Genomic DNA, 23,333 nt, shown 5'->3' with positions numbered 1-23,333 from the left:
CCTTTCTTACCTTCACTGTCAGCTTAGAGATTCTTCTGCTGAAGGCATCCTTCAAGGGGCAATCTGCACCTGCCACACAAGAGACACTTAGAAAAGGCATTGTAGGAGGGCTGGAGCTGACGAAGAGTACCACAGCTTTCACAAGGAGGCCAATTCAGCACTGCTTGGCCTGTTCCTTCTTACACAGCGATGCCAAGAACCACTACAGTCACCCCAGCTCAAAGCACCCCAGCTCTCAGGAAGAAAAAACCAACCAAAACTAGAGAAGCTGAGCAACATGAGCCACCAGGTATTCATCGACAACAGTGTAAGACCTGGGTCGCTAGACAGGGTTCCAAGTGTCACAGATACAAATGGCAAAGTCTTTCAAAAGTTGCCTTGTAGTCCAACTTAATACTTCTGCATAAACACTTACAAACAGCCTAAAAGGTCAGCTTAGAGAACACACCTTCTTTTGTCTCTTTTAGGAAAGTTCAGGAAGATGGATTCCATATCTTCACCCCAACCAAAGCTAAACTCTGATTCTCCGCCTCCAGCCAAACTTTCACAGCCAAAAGCCCAACCCCTGTGCCTAGGGATTGATACCCCCAGTGCTGATGCTACATAAATTACATGCAGCTGCAAAATACAAGGCTTCCTTTTCCCAAGGAGAACCCACTATAAATAAAAAAATATTTACTTGGAGGAACAAAATCTTCTTTTTCTGGTTCTTTGCCCTGGAGGAAAAAAAAAGGGATCAGTGAAACATTTCCTGCAACACACATGTAGGTCTAGAAACACGAAAGACAAATTTTTATCCCCCTGTAGCATGGAAAAATAATGTTGAAGTTACAAAGGTGCTGAAAAGGCAGCAAAATAGGGAGAAGGACAAAGGATGAGAATCAAAGCCAAAAGTTAGTCTTTGCTATAGGAATAGGCAAGAGGGTGAATAGGGAAATCTGTTTCTACTCCTGTCAGAGTTGCTAAAGGCAACAGGATCCTCTTGATAAGCACTGCAGAGAGGCAAGCTGGACTTCTTCACATTATGAGATTGGCCCAGCATATGGAGAATGTCACAAATGCAGAGGTAATCAGTATAAAAAAGAACAAGCAACAGCACAATGCAATAATTTACTTTCATTTACTGCCAGAAAGCCTTTATAAGACAAGCACACAGCATAAAGACTGTATCAAACCACCTGTGAATCTCTCACAAAGCTACACCAACTCACTCTGCGCAGGCTCATCTGCTTCTTGTAGAAATTGTCCCACTCCCGTTTCCGACTCTCTTCACTGGCTTCATCCCCATTCCCACTGCTTTCTTCATCGTAGCTGGACAAGGAAATAAAACAAGAGGCACAAACATTTCTGTAGATGTAGCATTAATGGGGGCACAGGCCTGGATCATCCCAGGGCTTACAGAGAAGATGCATTTCAGAGCCTTTCTGAATGAGCCGTTCTTAGCTTTTAGTTTCGCCACCATCTGACAACACGGACCACAGTGTTCATGGGATTTATTAATTTCATGAAATAGGAGCAGATAAGTAGTGCTCTGAGAATGGAGGACTCCATTTCAAAAGCTCTGACATCCCCTGCCACAGGGCTGAGCAGTCACTGCTTTGGGTCATGTACTCCATCTATCAGTTATTACTGCCCATGGAGCTTAGCTGGCAGGAAGGGCATAGCATCCACTCCCCAGCAGTGCCTCTCAGGTCCTGAGATCAAACTTAGGTCACAAGTACCCCAGTTTTGTCTGTCTCAGCTGGAAGTGCCTGAAGAACAAGGGCAGCAGTCTGAAGCTGTTTAAGGAAAAGCAGAGGGCTAAGCCAGCCAACAGCACTGTGCATCCTGGCAGACTTTCATGGGCAATGCAAATGGGAAAGCTTGCATCATGGCAGAGCAGCACAATGGCTGCAACCCAGCCAAAGAACAAGGAGAACAAGGAGAACATCTCCACACTTCCAAGCTTTTTACAGAATAAATCATGTTTCCAGCTGCACATCTTCTTTTTGCTGTCAGCCCAATGGAAACACTAAAATCTAGCAATCAGCAGAAGAATTTGATGCTGGCAGTCTATCATATCCACAGTGATGACTAAGTCCTGTCACTGGTGCCCCAGACTGCTTGCCCAAAGACAGCAGCACTAAGCCAAGAATGAGTTCTGGATCATATCATACTTTGCTGTCATGCTGGTCTCAATTTAAACATTCTAAACCTTGTGACTCCAAACAGAGCTGTGCCCATTTGCTCCTTTCACAAATGTCAGGCTAGTCTCTTGAACCAATTACCTTCTGCAAGGCAGTGCTTAGGTCACTCAAAACAGCTTTTGGCTCTCTGGGATATGAATCTGATCCGGGGCTGCCAAAGTGTGTGGAAAATGAAATTCCAGCTCCTGCTGCCAGGAAGTTACAGGAAACTGCCATCACACCGAAACATGTGCTGAAAATAGGAGTGATTGGGCCTGCAGCTGGGAGATGCTCCCTTCTCTCTGATAGCTCTTAAGAACTGCATTTGAGCTACCAAGTACAGACCTGCTAAAACCTCTGCAGCCTCTCCTTCCCCCTTCGTACAGCTCTGGGTCATAGCAGTCCCACGAGGATCCTGTGGGCCCGATGCAAGTTTTGCTCCAGTTGTTGCTGCAGCGCTCCAGGGCCTCCAGCTGCCTTTTCACTGCCTCTGGGTTCTTGCAGTAATCACAGCACTTATTGCAAGGTGGAGTGACATCGCCAAAGTACTTTGCGATGGCAGCGTGACGACACCTAGGAGACAAAAGGAAAAAGGATCTGGGGATTATTTCCATTGAAGAACTCCACCCTTCAAATGCAAGTTGTCATGTGATAAAGACTTGGGTGTTTTTTTTAAAGAGAAGTCTATACTAGCAGGAAACTGGACTTCTGTGCCTGGTATTTTGCTTATGGATTCTGTGCCTTCACTTCCCCACATGTAAAACAAACTGGTGTCAATCTGTTCTGATAAATGAGTTCAGATCTTTGAGATCCACAAAAGGCGGAATGGATGGAATATGCAGTTCTTAATTCTGTATCATTGGCCAAATATCTGCCATCAGAAGATGACACAGATTTCAATCAATGGCACAGGTTGCACAGAGAGGTGGTGGATGACCAATCCTGGCAGACACCCGAGGTCAGGCTGGACAGGGCTCTGAGCACTGATGGAGCTGTGGGTGTCTCTGCTCATTGTAGGGGGTGGGACCAGAATACTTTTAAGGGTCCCTTCCAGCTCAAACTGTTCCATGACTCTATGATCAGTGGCCAGTCTGGGGAGAGTCCTACATGTATGTCCATGTGCTCACACATTGCACAAGCTCTGTCAGCTTTAGCAAACTAGCCATTTGAAGACAATTAGACCCTTCTTCCAGCAATCTTCAAAGATTTTTGGCAGACATCTGTGCTTTGGGACATGTAAAAAAAGTTCAGTAACAGATATACGATCATTAGCAACATGGGCAGGAGGCCATTCCTCCTCTGGAACACTCCCTAATTTAAATGAGTGAAGATAGTGTTTTTGCCAGAGGAAAAAGAACCAGGGCAGCCACTTGTTTTCAGAAAGCTGGAAGAATTTAGAGGAGCTTTTCAAAAGTTGGGTTTCACAGCAGAGGTGGCTGTGATATCTGAATCCAAATCCCAGCACCAGACACACAGAAACAAAATCATGCAGTTAGAGATAAATCCTGCAGTCAAGCAGCAACATGAGAATTATTTTACTGCAAGGAAGATCAAAGTGGAGATTTTGCTCCTGTACTGAGGAGTGTCTCAGCTGGCTTACCAACTTTGTGTGCAAAAAACTGAGTGACAGGGAGGAAAACCGAAAGAGTGTACACTTCATTTATTCTTATTAAAACCCTTTGAGAACAAGTCTGAGCTTGCCAGCAATGTGACTAACAAACACAGCTCGTGAACTTGCGTGCATTCTTCTGGGCCAGCATAAGTTCATGTGTACATGGCACAAAAAAGGCCTGGAAGGGTCTGCAGTGGTGGCTGGCACACTGTTCCCATCAGTTCCCCTGAGCTGGTCAGTTGGCCAAGCAGATGAGCGAGGAAAGCAGCAGCTCACAGTTGCCAAGCAGGAAAATGAGTGTATGCTGAAGTGCCCAGGGCTGGTGCTGCTCAGGTGAGGGCTGCAGCGTGGTGACGTGCTGCAGGGGCTGGGGACTCAAAGCCCAGAAAGGGCTCCCACAAAGCTGCCTTTATATCAGTGGCACTGACTCACTGGTGCCTTGAGCGCGAAGAAAGAGCTCCTTTCATATATTGGGGAGGGGTGGGGGGATTGGGACGGACACAACTCATTTGATCCCCTTGTTCTCCTTTTCCAAAAGAGCTGCTGGTGCAGCCTGTCCTGCTGTTACCAGACAAACTCCAGTTCAAATGAAACTGCTCAACATCAACATGGCATTAAGAAGCGTTCTTTATTACAGTGTCAGATGCACAGGGGATCTCTCCACCTCATGTGCACGCCTGGCACAAAAGATCTTCAGCTTATATGCATTACTTGTGTTACATATGTAAAGGTTTTCCTGGACAGCACGTTCATACTCAATACTTTTCCCTATAATTATTAACACGGGGTTCTGCCTCCTTGCACATACTCAGCCTTTTCATGGAGGGCTCTCGGTGTGCCCTCTAGTTGAACTCCTTTTACACTGTTAGGGACAGAAGGTTCCTTTTTGTGTGATGCTTTGCTGATGTCATCACCAACTACCAGCTCTTATCTTCAGACTGGCCTTGTGGAGGTGCAGGACATCCCCTAGTTCTACTTTTCCTAAAGAACTGCTGCTGTGGACTGTCCTGCCAGTGCTATGTGACTATAATAGCATCAATGAGCTGTCAGTTCCCCCGCCAAAAAAACAGGAGGGTGTTCTTATTACTTCCCATCTCTCTCAAACACACACTGATCTGAATTAGAGTTAAGTGAGGCATACAGGAGTGGTCAGGTCTCTCCCATTCCTACAGAACTCACCAGGCTTATGCTGGGGACAGACATCCACATGTACCCCTGTCTCTTAAAGCAAAAGGAGAGACCCTGCAAAGAAATCCTCTGGAGAAGCAGAGATCAAGTCTGATGTCACTGGAATTTAGAGAGGTTCAAGGTCCTTTAGGAGGGTCTGTCGTGATAGGACAAGGGGAAATGGTTCCAAACTAAAAGAGGAAAGATTAGGATTGGAAGTAAGGAAGTTTTTACACTGTGAGCAGTGAGGCAGTGGCACAGGTTGCCCAGAGAGACGGTGGTGCCCCATCCCTGCAGACAGCCAAGGTCAGGGATGGGCTGTGAGCACTGATGGAGCTGTGGGTGTCCCTGCTCAGGGCAGGGGTGGCACCAGATGGCCTTTAGGGTCCCTTCCAACTCCAACAATACTGTGATTCTAAGTTCCTAGACTGCCAGCCTTGTAAAGTCAGGCTCAGCTTGCAGTATCTGCCTCCTTTATGCAAAACCATCCAAATCAGGGTCACAGCCTCACCTGACCCAATGATAGCCATGAGTTGAGTCACTGAAATTCAGTTGCAGAATGAACTTGCAGTCCCAGAAGTGGACACAAAAGGCCAAAAAGAGGTACCAAAATGGATGGTGGGGGAACTATTGGGTTAATGGGTAACTGAATACAAGGTCCTCAATCAGTTGGCTACACATTGCCATGGTGGGGAAACTTCCCACATCTCATGAGCACCTGAAAAATGCCCAGGAGATGGAGAGCTGATTTACATCAGTGAATGATAGCTTGCATTATTACACATGTCCTGAAATGATTGAGTCTTTCCAATACACACTGTGTTGTTTTCTCCCCTACCCTTCTACAGGAGTAAATACGAGCTGACCACTGGTCTCTGAAATGTAAAATCAGTATTTTATTTCAGACATCCTACCCAGGTTTTATGTCATAGTATAAGATGAAGAGCAAATGACAACCAAGTTTATTCATGTATTTTTGTCAGTGGCAATATGTGTCAGGAGAGTGCTATCTCAGCTCTATGGATGCCTATACCATGCCTCCTTTTTGTACTCCTTGCTTTGGTAGATCAGGTAAAACAGTACAATTGTTGCTACCATTAGTAGAAATGAGTGAGCTGTCTGAGAAGACACAAAGCCACATATCCAAGAAGCAGCTCTGCCTATGCCAGAACATGTCAGGAAAAAAGCATTCCTTCGTAGGAGCCAAAGGAGGGTACACAGCCCCATTGAGAGCTCCCCAGAAATACAGCAAGTCTTGAAATAAACCCAAGAAAAGCGAGCAGTATGAAACATACAAAAATCACATAAGGCCAAATTATTTACACAGATGCCAGTAGCTGAACAATTTAATGTGCTCTACCAAATTCACTGCAGGGGAGGTAGAACAGACAACCTTTAAGGGTCCCTTCCAACACCAGTGATTCTATGATTCTATGAAAAAGAAGGACAAATGGTGTGGTTGATGGAGTATTACTGTTTTGCACCTATCTGAAAGGCTGTAGCTCTATAGCAGCAGCTGAACTTCAGCAATCCGGAGCCAAGGCAGTGGGCATCAGCTGTCCCCAGCCCATCAGAAGCAAATGCCCAATGCATTGGGAAAGTGAATGAGTTGGCCAAGGGCATGAAGCATATTCACCCTCAGCACTAGTCCTGCTCCCAGTAGCAGCATGCTGTGCTGCACTGTCACTGCAACTTTGCACTCAGAAAAGCTCCTTCCCCTGGGACTGGGAAGGAAACTGAGCAGCGCAGAGCGAAGGTAATTGCTTTAACACACCCCCAAACTTGTGCAAGGTGAGCATCGGCTCCAGCCCCGCTCCAGAAAACTCCACAATAAAAAGAGAAGAAGAGAAAACCTCACTCAGAAGGGATGTGGAGAAGCGAGCCCTGGAGGCGGGGGCTGCAGGCAGGGCTCCCCACGGCCGCCCGCCCTGGCACACACGTAACCCAAAACTGTGCTGCTCCGCGACAGCCGGCGGCACACGGAGGCAGAGACAACAGCTGGCTGTCAGTGCTGAGCGAGCAGAGCCAGCGCCGAGCCGGGATGAGGGGAGGGATGACGTGAAAGTTTCAGAAGGCAGAAGGAAAACAAGAGGAGGAGAGCTCGTGGCACGGCTGGGGTAAGGCTATTGCTGGTGTTCGGTCAACCATAGCACCTTCGCATTCAGCTGGTTAGCAAGTAGCTGGAGCTGGTGGGGCTCTTTAGGGTGAGCTGCAAAACCAGCCTGTGAACAGAGCTCGCTGGTTTAAGTTTGTTTGCAAGGGACATTCAGTTGCGAAGGTGGTGAGGGGAAAGCTTGTAGTAGGATTCCAGAAAGCTGCGCTGCAGCCGGACTGCTAACAAAAGGATTCAGCCTGCAGCCTTGCATTGCTCCTACAGTCAGAGCAGGGTAAGCGACTTTTTTGTTGATTAGAAAGGCTGTGCGCTCGGTTTTCTGTTGCTGCTATGGAATGTGACCTTAGCTGATAAGCAGGTCTACTGCAGGGCATTCTCTGCAGGGCTGATTCGATGCATTAGGACTCTGGGTGAGGGAGCCGCTCTGCTTCTCTGTGTATGTGCCATTGGGGAGCAGCTGCCAGCACAGGGAGCACACGTCAAACCAGGGGGTGCAGCCACAGCGTGGCTCCAGAGCTCCTCCCAGCTGGAGCCAAGTTTTATCTCCCGAATCCTGAAGCAAACAGAGAGCTTAGAAAACAAACCCAGCTTGGGAAACTAGCACACTGTGCAAGGAAAGCATCTGTGTCCAATAGCAATAAATGGAAAGATTTTACACAGCTTCTAACAAGAGAATTCAGAAAAAAGAAGAAACTCGAAGCAGTGTGTATCCAACACAGCTGGTGGTTTACAATCAAACCAGCATGGGAAGCCACTGCTCTGAGCGGACACATACACACACATACATGGTATATGGTTTACAACAACAGTACTGACAGGTCCGAATGCAGTGAGAGAGGAAGCAGAAAGAAACCACTGTGAGCTGTGGTTGTACAAAGGGGTGTCCCATAACCTGCACTGCCACCTGGCTGCTGCTGGGGAGGAGGAAGGGGCTGGCAGGAGGCTGAGCAAATAAACCCCATTTTGTGCCACCTGAAACTGATTGCTGTGCTTGGAAGACCTGAGCTGAGCCTCTTCCAGCGGGTGCTGGGGCAGCCAGCTGCGAACCAACAGGCACAGGGGCAGAACGCCAGGAAGATGCCTTCCCCATTTCACACGTGCCTGTATAGAGGAATGTTAAGGAGCAGGTATTTCCACTTCTTTCCTTCCCATTAGGATGAAGGGAGGGCAGGTTGTGTACAAAGACACGGAATTGGAGCTGCCTGCGTGAGAAGACCCGGTGGTTAGGAGCCACACGCCTCCAGCTTAGCCTGAGGTTCAAAGGGGATGGAGGCAAGTTTCCATCCCGCTAATGAAGGGTCTCTTGTTTGTTGCAGCTGAGATGGTTTCACAGCAGGAGAAAAACAAAGTTTGGGGGGGGGAAGGAAGGGGGAGGAGCAAGGAGAGATGGGCAGTGGAAGGAAAGGAGGGAAGCAGGCCAAGTTCTCCTCGTGAAAGAGAACCTTAACGGGTTTGGCTGGGGGCTCATCCAGCACAGCAGTGTGTACATGTGGGAGGGGGGAGCAATATGAAACACATGTCTGGATAAAGGCGGCGGGACATGGCTTGTGTTACAGCTGTCACAGCACACGGCCTCTCACCCCGAGTGAAATGCAAAAGCAGTTCTGGAGGTACAGAACAGAACCATTTGAGCGAGCAGATCCCGGCTGCAGCAGCAGCTCTCCAGCACAGCCTGCCCACACAGCAAGCAGCCACACCGGGAGCGGACAAGCAGATTTCCCAAAGCTCAACAATGTGTGCCATTGTCTGGGAGCAGAGCAGGGTGGCTGACAGCAGGTTGGAAAGGGATTTCCATTGCCAGAGCCATACCTCAAACACCGAACTGCTCATAGATCTCAGTGCATTTGTGAAGCGGCATTCATAGCCGTCCAGTCACCTCTGCCCTAGGAAATTGTTTTGCTAATATTAGATGAGACTTTCAGGTTAGATTCAAGCACGAGCAACCCTTCGGCCTATAAAAAGATCTCTTGTTTTATTTTTAAAATTGACCTTTTCCATTCACTGGATGGCTCTGTGCCTTCGTTTCCCCACTTCTTAAACATGGGACTGGCACTGAGGAGCTGCATCGTGGGGTGATGGGGATTTGCTTGTGGGATGGACTGGAGTAAACCACGGTGCTTCACAGAGCCAGCACAGTGCCCTGATGGGCACCTCACCTCCTCCAACTGCTATTGCAAGGAACTTGGAGTCTTTTTATATTAGTCTAATATTAGGTTGGAGGGAAGGAAAGCAACATTTACGCTGCTGCCTCAAAACCAGTCTCCAAATAGTGGGTGGTGGAGATGACAGGGTGCCCCAGCCAAATGGCTATTCAGGCAGGGCTGCTTTCTGATCTGAAGGAATGTGTGGCCTTCTTTTCCTGACCAACTGACAAAGTTAAAGCTTTTCTCCCATGACATGGTGCTGTAGTTTACCAGTTTGGGTGTGTGCTGTTAAAAAGCTGAATTCTCTCGATACTGGAAACTATTTTCATCTGTTTGGGAATGAATTATAGGTCTGTCTGGCTCTGTTCACTCCTGTTTTAGGAAAAAAAAAGGGCTTGCCTGTGAACCAGAGCTAAGATTCACATGGCTGGTCAACTACAGCATTGCACTAACAATGATGAGAGAAAACCATGCACTAATAATAATGCTGCGTTTCTATAACCCTTTTCATCTCAGAAGTACATTACATACTTAGAACAATAAACAATCAGACAAGAATCATTACATGTGCTGCCAAAATGCATCTAAACTTTAACAGCACCAAGCAGACCAACCCTGTTTTAGGACAGGAAGTCTGCAGACCTTATCCACATGAAATCAAAAGCATGTTTCAGGAACCAAGAACAAAGGTGGTGGGGTTAGGAACTTACCAAGCCTTCATGTTCTTAAGAAAGTGGCTAAGTACAGTCAGAAGTCATTTTAAAGCAGAACAGAAAGCATCTCTCCTCCAGCTGTTCAGCACCTTCTGTTCCACTGAGAGGCTGGGATTGCCTTCTAGGATTTCCTACCCAATAAGCTACCACAGCCCACAAAGGCTTCCCATTCCTACACTCATCCAGTTTCAGCCAGCTTATTGGACTTGTCCAAGAACAACACAAAGTATTTGCTTCTTCACAGCCAGAGCCTTGGAAAAATGACAACTCTACACGAAGGATGTTACCCTGGCATTCTGCTTCTCAGGCACATCAGGGAGGTGCTACTTCATAGGGTCTGACATGCTCAGTGAGTACTATGGGGAGGATACTGAACTCTCCTTCACAGGCCTTGCTGCATTATTGCTCCAGGCATTGGAGGCTTCAGGGCATCACCACCACAGCTGAAGCCTCCATGGCTTCTTCATCAGTTTTGTATGACTGTAGCAACAGACCCACACAAGCAAAGCTTTTCAGAGAGCACAGTAAAACCAATGGACTGGGAAGTCATGCCAAGAGAAATAAAACCCTACGAAGCAGGACTGGCAAGGAGGAGCTACACAGCCATGCTTTCATCTGCTCTCACCCTGACTCAATGACTGCAAGGCAGATCGCAAGCAAAGGTAATTCCTTGTGTAGCTGCAACAAAACTAGGGACTTATCATCTAGATATTTCAGAATGTTTTGGAGACATGGACACACAAAAAACAGCAAATCCAACCCCTGATAGTGGTTACATGCTCTGCAGCTTCACAGAAACGAAATTGTGCAACAAAGGCATGGGATGGGATGACTTACCCAAAGTCACACAACCAGTAAGCATCCACGGCAAGTCCGGAAGAGTGCCTGCATTTACTAACTTCCAGTCCTGGGGCTAAACCACAAACTGAAATTCACGTTCTTTGTGCTGAAATAGGCTGCTCAATGCCACCACAGTTATGAGCAGAAAGGTGTCTTACTCCTCTGCAGTAGATCTAAGATCACAAAGTTTTGATGCAAAGTGTTTTTTCTTGCTTGAAGCCTGGAAGCTAACACACACAGCCAGTTCACAACACCAAACCTGACCAAAGCTTTTGTCTGAAATGCCTCCAAATTGAGGCTTTTTAATGGCTTAATCTCAGAAAAGCAGAGCAACCAGCTTCTGTGAGTGCTTCAATACAGCTTAAGTCCATTAAAATAGCTCAGAAAGATAATCTCAGGCTATTAGGGCAATTTTTGCAGCTTTGTTCAGTAGGATCAGCAAGATGAATCTGCATTAAAAACAAACAGCAGCATTTTCTGGGAATCTAACTCCACAGGTGCCCGAAACATAGAACATGTTTCCTTGGTGTTAAATGCTCATCTGATCCTTGCAGCACACCTGCAGACATCAGGCATCCTCCTGCATTATTATTGTGCTCCCCCTTTTCAACCAAAGCTAACAATCCAAGGCATACGGCAAGTTCTGGCTCCGTTATTTCCCCCTCCCCCCCCCCCCCCCCCCCCCCCCCCCAGATCCAAACCCAAACTAAAAGGTTTGTTTTATTCCTTCCTCTACCAGGCCCTGCAACACAGAGGAGGGCAGGGAAGCTGGATGACCCAGTCCCACTGTCAACACTGGGTAGATGAGCTATTTTTTAATGGACAGCCAGAAGAGGAAATAGCTGAAACCACAGCGCTGTAGCACCAACTTCCAAACTGCCAGTCACAAGGCATCAGTGCTGCCTTCACTTCCTCTTCTATGCAAATTTGTCATCCAACTCCCTGTCTTCACTTTGTATCATCTACAGCTACTGTTATGGCAGAAAAAGTTCATGACAGTTGTCTGATGAGGCTTTACTGCATTGCTCCCCGGTCACTCAGCATTTCGTCCATAGCAGTGGCTTTGCTGCCCCAGCAGTTGAGTTCCCTCTGCTCTGGAGGGCTCCCATCCTCATTGGATGCATTTCTAAGCAACAGCAATGAGCAAAGTGAGATTCCCAATTGAGATTAAAAAAACATTTGCAGAGACTCAGGCTTGCTCCAAGCCCCACAGAATCATTGTCATGGGACAGCAGTCCAGGCTTAGAAAGTAAACTATTAAGACTTAGAACCTTAGATTTCAAATCTCTCAAGACTTGCCCATTTCAATAGTAATCACTACAGTTACTGCTTCCATCAAATCTGTACTACCTGGTCTTTGCACCTGTTGGCAACTGAGCTTACTTGAAACATGAAAAAAAAGGAATTAATTCTTACAGTTCCCCTCTGAAATCTGTAAGTAGTGTCACCACTGCTGTGTTGTAGATGAGGGGGACAAGGCAGATGCATGGGACAGTTTATCACACAGCCAGCACTGCCCTCATGCTAAGCTTTAGGGTAAAAGCGTGTGTGCTGAAATCAGTTGAAACAAAAGATTTCTACCAAAGCTAAACCTGACTGAAGTCTTTACATGCAGGAGAATGGAAGACACAAAAATCCATGGATATAACTAGCCTTTTTTGTGAGTTTTAGTATTATCTTACTTATTTTTTCTGAGAAATAAATTACCCTTTTGCTACACTTAAGTAGAAATCCCAAAGCTATGAGAGCCCTTGGAACCAATGCGCAGTCACAAGTTCAGCAGTGCAGTCGAGTGGAAAAACATTTGCTTCCTTGTGCAGACTGTGCCACTGATTTCAAACTTCATCCCCCCGAAGAAGTTCAAACCAAACAAACAACATTCCTTGCAAGTTTTACAACAAGTCCTTCACGTAGCTCTAGATCAGGTAGCACCAGAGGTGACAGGTCCCTGTCATTTTGGTGTAGATACTCTTACTCCACATGGAGTTCTAGGGTGCTAGTGACCAATTTTATGCTGCATAACCATTGCATACCCAAACTTCAGAAGCCCAGTCCTCATATTTGCTATTCCTGTTGCAGCCCAAAAGCACCATACCAAAGGTTACAGCACACTCCTTACTAGGAGAGCTTCTGGGCAGGCAGGAACAGCCCCAAAGGGAGCAAACATTTTAGTATGTTAGGCCCAGGAATAACGGTCTTCTTACATTTATTTATTCTAAAGTTTTTCTTCTAGAGCCAAGAGCAGAAAACACAAATCACTTCACCTCTGCCCCTGCTGCCATCTCTTGGAATGGAAGCAAAACTGGAAACTTGCTGATACAATCTCACAGTGCTGCGTGAAGGGGAAAGGAACCACTTCTGGAGCAGCTCACTTGGGGTACGGCAATGATCCAGAATGAGCTATTTAGCTCTAGACCCAATCGTGACCTGCCAGGTCAGCAGCCCATAGTAACGCCTCCCTCTGCTAAGCTTCACAGAGATCTTTCTGTAGATGTAGATTTTTCATCCACCCCCAAGCCCTGGAAACCAGCTGGTTCCGATTTTTATTCCCTAGCTCGGATTTAAAAGAACAAAGAAAACCCTTTCTGGATTGCGTAAACACACAAAATGTAATTTTATTTGGAAGTATTTAAGCCCAGCATGCAAAGAAACAGCCACGGTCTCTCTGTGCTCAGTGTTTAGAAAAACTGAACTCCAAGGATCCATTTGTTTGAGTAACCAAACCAGATGTGCAGCAGTGAAGTAGCTGCCTTATTCTGGAAGTACTGTCCTGGTCTTTTGACTTTGTTGTATTAACAAGACTAGGAAATTAAATTGCAACGTTCAAGTGCCATAAAACAGTGCTGACTGCTACAATACACACGAGCTAGTATATTTTGATGTAATGATATTGTTTGATATAAGAACCATAATCAATCTGCAAGTCCCAACACTTGTTTCAGGGAAACTCTCGGCTATTCCAGCATTTAAAGGAAAATGTTTAACTTCCATAGCTCTCCTGCAAGCTTGTTTGTTTTAATACCTCCCAAAATTTTGCTCAAGGGGGAAAAGAACAGCAAATATTGGTGGTGAAGCTGAGGCCTCTAAGATAGCTACAGCTTACAGGACACCCACTGTTCAATTTATATACTGCTCCACTAGAACAGACTGTGGCTTAAAAATTAAAATAGAACTAAGGGCTGCATTTAACTTACCATACCAAACTTGCAGTCATCTGGAATGACTTAAAAAGCATCCAGCTCTCCCCAGTGAACATGGGCTTCAGCTCTTCATATCAACCAGTTTTACTGAACAGTGACAAAACATTACAAACGGTGCTGTTGTGCCAAACACCTTTGATTTTGAAGGGGTTTTCTACAGCTGGAGTGCAGGAAGACTTCTAGGGATCTACTGTGTGTTCCTCATAGCACACAGCTGAAAACTACTTACTACTGGAGTACAGCATCGTAAGATACCTTGCAATGCATTGCTTTCTGAAAAGACAAGTCAGCGTAATTACAAAGCAAACCTTGTTTTCGCTGAGTGGAAGGCAAGAGCAACCATGAATAACTTTGTGCCTGCTGAAGTTCAGTGTCCTTTTAGAAGAAACACCGTTTCACCTTTGCTCAACAGTGTAACTGTCAGGATCTCCCTCAAAGCCAGAGTCTGAAATGAGAACAGTGCCAGGATGCACAGATAGTTAATAGTCCTCCACCTTAGCTACTGGGAATGAGGACTGAGACCAGATAAACTTGTTTTACTTGTGATCAACACCCCTATAAGAAGGCTGGCAGCTCCCTAGCATTAGTCAGTGAAAAGGTTTATTTCTATTTGTTTTCTTCCTACAGCACAAAGGCTGGAGAGGTTGAGCCAGAATGTCTTCTGAAGCCTTTCTGAAGGAAATGCAAACCATTGGTGAGAAACTTCTCCTTAAGCTCCAAAAACTGCCCAAGGCTGACCCTGTGGAGATCGTGTCCTTCTGTGTGGTGCTCCTGTTTATTGGTAAGTTTAGTGGCAGAGGTGGAGGGGGGTCAGAGTGTCTCTTCTATGGGGACAGCTCGCTCTGCTGTCTTTGTTGATGGATCAGAACTGTTGGAGTTGTTTTCCAGGCTGCTTTCTGAGGCTCTATTTAATTGCTAGATCATTTTTTAGTATTCTGTGTGTACCTCTACACACATGCAGTGGATCACAGGCAACAGCAGAACTTTCCTCGAGGCTCCTCTAGTTTAGCATTAGTTTAAGAAGTGATATTTTAACAAACCCAGAGTTGCTGCAGTGTTTTGATGCGTGGGAGATAGCTTATAACAAATGGCATCAGGGGACCTCACTGCCATGAAAAATCCACGAGTCTGAGACCCTAAGTGTCATTGCTGTGCTTAGTTCAGTGGAGGCCAGTACGCTGCAGATGAGCCTATTTATTCTTCTCACTTAATGGCAAAATCTCTCCTGATGCTCTGTGTGGGGATGGCATGGAAGGAACAAACAAGACTGTTTGTGCGTGGGAGACAAAATTTGTTTAAACAATGGGAAAACAAGCAGCAAGGAAGGCAGGCCCACCTCCTCGGAGTACAGCTCTCTCCCAGCCTCAGTGCTGGAAGGAAGGGTGTGTGTGCAGCCTGGACACTCCTCCCTGGGCTGGAATTCAGAAACAGACACACCTGCTGATCTTTTTTGTTCACAGTGCCAGCTGATTCCCCACAGCTCAGAACATCTGGCAGCCCTTCTTCAGACTTTTAAAGAATGCAGGCGTGCACATGCTCCTTATGGGCTTTGCAGGATTAAACACGACATCTTTCTCTACTGGGGATAACCTAAAGTATCCCTTCCAACCCTGACCATCAGTGTAGAATAACAATCTGCTAATACACCGATGTAGAGTTATTCTACACTACATCCTGGTGTACAATAACAATAGGGCAGCCTACTGCTTTGTGAAACAAAACCCTGTGTTTGAAGTATTTATTTCCTCAAGCTTAATACAGAAGAAAGAGTAAAGCCAATCCAATCACAAATATCTACTCTTGTCCAAGGGTAAATATCATTACTCTTCAGAAACGGAACTGCCAGTTTGATTAGCCAAACCCTCTCTAGCTGCTTCTGACATAACTGTGGGGAGTATCTGATCTCTGTCCTTTCCAGTGCATAGCTCTGCTTAGTTGTTGCATGTCATCTCTGAAACAACAGCCCATAAGGCAGGTAAAGCTATCACAGAATTATAGAATTGTTTGACTTGGATGGAACAAACTCCCCTGCAATGAACAGGGACATCTACAGCTCCATTAGGGTTCTCAGAGCCTGGTCCAGCCCGACCTTGAATGTCCTCAGGGACAGGGCATCCACCACAAAGCTTTGCTCTTGCATGGTTTGGTATGCAGCTCTTAAGAGCTCAAAATACCCAGTAATGACAGTAGTTTTGTGTGTGCAGTGGATGAGCTCTAGGGCCACAGCCTAGAAAGCTATCTTTTGGTCTGATGGTGATGTACAAATAAATACATTCTATATTTTTATTGTTATTGTCTTGCCTACCAAAAAATACAAACAATTAGGGTGGACAAAGGGGAAAACCCCAATTCAGTGTCCACACTGTGGGTAAGTTAGTGTACCTAGCTCCTTTAACCTTATGATGGTCATCCAGCTGGCCAATTAGCACAGTTATTGACTCCTATAGCTCCTACCAAGGCCTGACATGCATTGACATTTGCCCAGATTCAATGGATGACTAATACAAGAGAGCAGGAACTTATAAGGAGAGAGTTGGGAATATAAGGTAAAAATCACCAAGAAGCTTGACTCTGTTCATCCTGCTGCTCAGACAGCCTACAGGAGATACGGGATTAGTCTCCAGTGATTCCCCCTATGTCATGAAGTAATACCCTTTTTCCTTCTCTTTCCAGTAACTGTTCTCGTGCTGATGATCATTGCTTGCAGCTGCTGCTGTTACAGCTGCTGTAGCTGCAATGAGGGTCCTGACCACAGACGTAGGAAGGCCCAAATCCGCCCGACTGCCCATCCATGAAGTGCATCAAGAGGTGACATAACCCATCATCAAGGACACGCATGGACATTGTGATTCAGCCCCATGGGAATGACTCTCTGCACTAATGCACTGGAAATGGCAATAACAATATTAATGATTATGACTCAGAGGACCAGAAATCACAGCATGAAATACATCCTTTCTGTGACAGCTACGGCTGGGCTCCACGATGTGAGCAGAAAGGTAACACAACTTTACCATAACTGTCTCCATGTTTGGGGTGGGCTGGGAGTGCATAGACACCAGCTTCTGACAAAACAGACACACTTACCCAATAACAGTCCTGCAGCTGGGCTAGCCAAGGGTTCCATTTGTGAGCATCAAGCCACACACCAAAGCAGAGAATATGAGAGTTGCCATGTGGATAGGGGGCACCTACTCTCTTCACAAGTGGCTAATCCAGAAGGATGATGCTGGGTGCTAGCAAAACCACTGACATCGCTGGGATGTTGACATGCTCAGTACATCTTGGATCAAGCCCAAACCTGCTCTCTCAAAAGCCATGTGCAATAGACACCTTTAGCTGAGATGACTGCTGAAAACAACAGATTGTCGACCTGATGTAAATATGCCACCTGAGACTCGATGTACAGCTCCCTGACTACAAATACTCCCTGCCCTCTTTTGTGTCACAGCCATGTGAAACTGTCAAAAAGAAAAAATCAGATCACGTGCAATTCTCTTTGTAAAGAGAAAGATAAAGGCATTCAAGAAAAATTCACTGATGTTACAGTTTAATTTGATAAACATGCTGCTTCCCAACTTCCATGTGCTAGTTAGATCTTTCGTGAATTCTGCCCTTCTGCATATTGCAGGTGAGTGGTCCTTATAGCATGGGAGTTACAGGAGACAAACAAACCCTCATCCTTACTTGAGGGACCTGTGTGCCTGACTCTGTGCACCATGTGCAGCTTATTTCAGTGGACATAAACAATGTGCCAAAGGTATGTTCATTAGCATTCACAAAGGCATTTCAAAGGAGTGACACGCAGTGTGGTAATTGTCACTTCAGGATACACATGCAGCAGCTGACAGCTGGCATTGTGACAAAGCACAGCCAAGAATGGCCTGTACAGCTGAAGTTACCAAGTGAAAATAAATCCCTATTCCATGTTGCAGCCACTGTGTATGTTTGGTTTACACTGCGGTGAACGTTAAGGAATTTCTCTAAGTGCAAAGCTATGGTGCAGACAAGGACTTTCGTAACTTCAAATGGAAGATCATCATATTGCATCCAACTCTGCAAGCCAGTGGGCTTTCTTTCAGCCCAAAATGTGAGAAAAGTCACTTTACAAGAAGGTATGAAAAGATGAGTACTCATAGATAAGTCATCTTCTACCCCTTGTATTCCACATTCTAAGTGCAGAGGAGTCAAGGGGATTACACATATGTATACCACAACCAAGAGAGAAAGGAATCAAGTTTTTAACAGTGGGATTTTAAGTATTTTCATGCTTCAGAAGGGACAACAAAACAGAAACTTTGTAAAGAGACCTCTTCTGTCTGATGCCTGTGCCCAAATTACTAGAATGCTCATTACATCTGCAGCTTCTCATGAACTTAATGCACTTTAAAAGAAAAATAACCTAGATGTAGGTATTTTGTATTTTTTCCACTTGCATATTGGAATAAATCCACCCCCAACAACACAGAGAACAGTCTAAAATTTATGACAAAGTTCCTCAAACTACCACTGTTACTTGAAAATTAATTAAAAACAAAACAAAAACAGCATTTAAAATTAACTAAAGCCAACAACCTTCCAGGATAAGGTGGGGACATTCCCTAGAAATTAAACCTCTGAGCCCCAACTTGATCACTGCAATCAAATGAGGACTGTACCAGTATAAGCTGCTACATGCACAACCACATTAAGGCCAACAAATTGCGGCCTTTATTATGCTATCCCAGAGCTTCCACTTACAACAAATATGCTAGGGTAGGGTAAGCTCAAGCACGGCATCAATTTACTGCGATCAACATGCCAAGGTGCTTCTCATTAACCTGTCAGATGTTTTTGCTCATTTATTTACAAACAAGTGACAACCAAGGTGACACAGAAGTCTCAGAACCTCTCTTCTGCAGGAGACAGCCTCAACAGACATTTCAGTTTCTAAGTTAAATCACGAGACCTGCGAAAGAACAGAGCTTACTTTCTTTCCTAGCCTGTGCTAGACAGTGCCAGCTACAGCAGTTAACAGAATCCCATTGAGAAATGTTTCAGCAGCATGGAACCAGGCTGTACTAACAGTTAGGAGGAAGCTCAGCAGGCTGGAAACATACCAACAGCTCTGACAGGTGGCTGTCAATGGGAATGAGCTGCCAGGCATTATTGCAAAAGGAAAACCACAGATACATTTCCCGGTTGTGTTACAACCTACATCACTGACAGACACAAGGCAGGGGATAGGGAAACGGCTCCTTCCCTATTTCTCCCACTGTAAGTTCATGAATTAGAAGCAGAGAATAGATACAGTGCTGTTGGGGGGGGAGGGAAGAGAGAGAGAGAAAAAAAAGGGAAAAAAATTAAGCAACTTTGTAAAGAATGCATCTGGCTTCTGGAGAAACCGCCAAGGAGAAAAGGGGCTGTAGGCCAACTTCTGCAAACCTGCCTGCACCTGATGTGTTTTTTTGTTGTTTGGTTTCATCCTTTATTCACATAAAGGGATCTGGAATGCTCTGAGCATTAGTGAGCATGGATCCTCTGTCTCAAAAAGCACAGAGGAAGGCAGACTACTGAAAAACTGTTTCAAATGCAGCAGTTTGAGTTTGCCTAGAAGAAACTACAAGGGGAAACAGTTACTTCAGTCATGATGATACATAGCTCCTTTCCCTGAGAAACACAAAGCAGATCACAGCCTCTTCAGAAGAAGCAGCTGAACCACTTAATGGAAAGGCTTCTGTTCCATAATGTCACCTGTTAGACTCCAAAGAGACTGACTTGGCTCGTGAAAAACAAATTTCCTTCCACTCATATCCTCCTTCTCCTCTCTCACTTCTCTTTATTACTTTCCCTTTGTTATTCTTCAGTTAAGAAAGCAACAGGGAGAGTTTATGTTGCAGCTAACAGCAGTACAAGGTTCTATGGCTTCAACCATCTAATCTGTCATGATGATGTTTGGACTAGAGGACAGAGTTGTTCAGAGTTCACTTTACACATAGCAGCCTCCTAGCAGGACTTGTAACAGATACAGTCAAGACCCAAAAAAGAACTTCCTCTTCTCCCCATTGCAACCTTCCTAAGATAGAGAACACAAAAACACTCTAAAAAGTCTCAAATAGGTGCATGAGTGGATAAAGGCATGGAGAGGAAGAAATTAATGATGTGTGAACTGAGTCTTTCTAACTGGGCTCAAAGCCTTTGACTAGATTAGCCACACCTTTGCAAGATAGCCAGCTGTTAATCATTTACTGCAGTACAAATAGGTAATTTGTACTGCATGCTAATAGGCATGCTAATTCTACAGCTATCCAGGTGTAGCAAAGGGATCTTTGCTAGGTTAAGAAGAGGCACCGGAAGAACTGCCTGCTGCAAACTCAACAGCTTCAGGTATTTATAAAATTGAATACAATCTGTATTCAATTTCAAAGTGTCCTATTTTAGAAGATTAATTTATCAAAAGAGACAGGAACTTTCTAAGGTCATACGTGTTTTCTGTTGTTAAGTCAGCAGAGCTTGTATCTAGACTACCTTTTCTTTAAAGCAGAAGGAAGCTGTTGAGAGCAGTGTCCGTATCCTTTGTACCTTTGGTGATCTGACATAATTCCAAAATGGAAAATGTATACTTCGATACTTTGGATGCTTAAAAAGTAATAAAAGTGTCAGAAAATTGAAGTGTGAGCTGGTGCTCCTAGTCAACTGTAACTTGCTGAGGCTGAAAACACTTTACATAATTTGCATTAAGTATTTAGGGTGCAGATGTAAGAGGCAACAAGTCAGGCAAATACTTGGAAATAAAGATCTCTTCCTGCATTGGGTCTGCAGTCACTTTTGAGAGAAAATGTGAGAAATAATCTATTCTTCCTTTCCCTTGAGAAGCATCTAGTAATGAAGCTTTAGTAAAGCCACAAGATACTCTACAACAGATGATATATCTTTCCTTAAAACAGCTGATAGTGAAGTCATAATGCTAAGTATCACTGATAGAGCAAGTGTGTACAGCCCACTGAGATTCCACTTTAAATTACTGCTGAATCTAAGTACTGAGTAGGCAGAAAACTTATACTTCTATTGCAGAGTAACTCACAGCTTGTGGCTCAACATTAAAACCATTAACAGGAGGCATTTCTCATGCAAGTGACTGTTCTAAATTGTATGGACATGACAAGCTCTATGTTACGTTCTATACTTGCTGTTGGTGTGCATTTGGTTGGTTTTGTTTGTTCTTAAATAAGTGGTTTTTTTTCCTCCAGTGTGTTCTCAGTGCTTAAGTGCTCTACTCTCATTTTTAGAGATCTCTCTTTCCACTGGAATCAATAAAGGCTTCCCACTGGATGCCTGTCTTTATGTATGGGCTGTACAGCTGAAGGATTCATATGCAACATGCTGGGAGAGATGCTATATTAAAAATATTGATAGGCTATGATGAAAGTAAGTCTCAACTGCCAAAACGTTGTGCAGCCAGATTTCCCCTCTACTTTTCTGAAGAGCTGACTGCTGAAGTGGCCTTGGTTATGCTGTTTCTGGTTTATGCTCCAGATTCTGCTATGACTCTACTTTTCAGATAAGGGACGCTTACCAGCACACAGAACATGTGTGCCTGCAGTGGTTTAGAGCACAGAGGGGATACATGAATATCTGATACAGCTCTTGTCTAACTCCAGCAGGGTGGAAGGCACCATGTCACCAGTACAAGAGAAATCCTCAGCTCTGGAAGACCTCAGGAGTCGGATTGAAACGAGTGACTGGGCTCTTGCAGGGCTAGTGGTGATTGGCATCTTCTGCCTTGTTATTGTTGCTTTCTTATTAATTGCAGCCACCTATGGGTGCTGCTCATCGCCAAGACACAAACGGACTAGGGCATGAATAGTGAAACTGAGGAGCAGTACTTGGAGCTCTGCATTTAAGCAGGAATCAGCCCAGCTGCAATATGGTGCTCTCATCTTCTGTCCTCAGGTGGTTATTTTTCCCCATACAGCTTTCCCAGCACATTGTTCTGCAAGTCCAGAGCAAACTCCACAGCAGGCAATCTGTATTCAGGAAGCAAATGAGGACTTTGGCATTTTGTTAATTACGTCTCTGCCTGATTTTTGTCTTTCAAGCAAAACCACAGGATAGACTTGCAGAGTGGTCAGCAACTACCTGGAAACCAAGAAGATCTCTTCCACTACTGCAATGACCTGTTTGTTTCTTCTATTCTGCAAATGGGCATTAGGAAACTGACTACAGCTTTGTCTGAATCAATTCTCTAAAAGCAGTTTAAACAGTTGTTCTCCTGTCATACTCAAACAAAAGCCTAAATACACTGCAAAAATTTGCCTGCCAGAATACAAATGTCTGCATGTGTGCTTATTTTAAATCTTGCAAGGTCAGAATTTCAGCTTTACTTTTGCTGTTTGGATACTGAACAGAATTGTACTAATTCAAAGTGTAAAAAAGAAATGGGATGTAGTATTTCTTCAAAGAGCATCTTACTTTCTTGTCCAGCTGCAAGCAGAGAAGCCAGGCAATGGTGCTGCAATGGGTGACCTTGGAATGCACATGTTTTAATCTTGGGGAGGGAGTAACAAAACAAAAACTTAAAAAAAGGAGAGACATGATTTCTAATTAGGTTAGTGGGCTTTCCTTACATAAATCTCTTACGTAGCCAGTGAAATTGTTTCTATTGTTATTCACCTAAGCAAAGGAGAATGTTTTCTCTCTATTCTCACCAAAGCATCAGAAAAGCACATATCACTTGAAAAACCTTGTCCTACATACAAGTGTGAAGAATGAAACAGAACACGAACTTGAAAGCAGGACACATGCTGGTCACTTTCAGTTAGTGAATACATACTGCTCTTGTACTGGGAAAATTATAGCTTCAGTGTTTTATCCAGTATAGTAATTAGTACAATTACAGCTTACAAAGCATGAACTAAACCTGAACAATATATGTTGTGGTTGCTAGTCTGCATTTAGATGGGGCACATCCATAATTTAGGCCTGTTTCTGAAAAGATCTAAGCACCACCAGGTCTTTCTAAGCTTGATGAAAATCAAGGAGACCTCCCTCATTCTTTGTAGAGTGGAGCTCCTGAGGTTTTAAAGTTAAGTGGTTCTATCCTGTCCTGGATAAGGCTGCTTAATTATCTTAAAAGAGAAATGATAGCTGAGGGAGAAGAGAGTCAAAACAACTGGAACCAAGTCATCTTATCACAGACAAAACATTAAAATTCATATAATGAGAAATCATACTTCTCCATTAACCAACATCTCAGTTAACTCAGAGGTGAGAATGAGTGACAGATGTCTGAGGGATGCCTTCCTCAAACTGGACAGAAAATATCAGTTGAATCAGTCACTATTTTCTTTTTCCTGGACATGCATTTGCAGAAAGATCTCTGCCATAACAGTGCCTCAAA

The 23,333-nt window shown here is 44.8% G+C and overlaps 2 protein-coding genes across 13 annotated transcripts in view; one reads left to right on the top strand and one right to left on the bottom strand.

Moving 5' to 3' along the window:
* Positions 1-23,333, bottom strand: part of RECQL5 (RecQ like helicase 5) — a 36,341-nt gene that overhangs the window by 5,642 nt on the left and 7,366 nt on the right. For 4 of the 6 annotated variants that reach the window (XM_048965486.1, XM_048965489.1, XM_048965490.1 and 1 more), the window contains exons 9-12: positions 2,511-2,738; positions 1,212-1,311; positions 680-716; positions 11-69 (exon numbers count right to left, since the gene is read on the bottom strand). In XM_048965486.1, coding sequence (XP_048821443.1) covers positions 11-69; positions 680-716; positions 1,212-1,311; positions 2,511-2,738 — 424 coding nt within the window. Of the gene's footprint in view, positions 1-10; positions 70-679; positions 717-1,211; positions 1,312-2,510; positions 2,739-21,848; positions 21,961-23,333 lie in introns of those variants that run through there. The other 2 variants (XM_048965488.1, XM_048965491.1) reach the window with 2 other exon arrangements.
* On the top strand, positions 6,730-22,396 carry SMIM5 (small integral membrane protein 5). Of its 7 annotated transcripts, none has more exons than XM_048965503.1 (5): positions 6,730-7,061; positions 12,988-13,188; positions 14,582-14,735; positions 16,628-20,320; positions 21,595-22,396. In XM_048965503.1, the coding sequence occupies exons 3-4, from the start codon at positions 14,609-14,611 to the stop codon at positions 16,747-16,749; spliced, it is 249 nt and encodes an 82-aa protein (XP_048821460.1). In that variant the 5' UTR covers positions 6,730-7,061; positions 12,988-13,188; positions 14,582-14,608; the 3' UTR covers positions 16,750-20,320; positions 21,595-22,396. The 7 variants fall into 7 exon arrangements, with proteins under 7 accessions (XP_048821460.1, XP_048821461.1, XP_048821462.1 ...); XM_048965505.1 differs by having other exon boundaries at positions 6,737-7,061; positions 12,988-13,131; positions 16,628-16,953; XM_048965498.1 differs by having other exon boundaries at positions 6,737-7,061; positions 12,988-13,131.

The sequence above is a fragment of the Lagopus muta genome, chromosome 18 (assembly GCF_023343835.1).
Source record: "Lagopus muta isolate bLagMut1 chromosome 18, bLagMut1 primary, whole genome shotgun sequence".
Taxonomy (NCBI): Eukaryota; Metazoa; Chordata; class Aves; order Galliformes; family Phasianidae; genus Lagopus; species Lagopus muta.
Note: the sequence above shows the minus strand (reverse complement) of the source record. Positions and strands in the feature narration are given on the sequence as shown.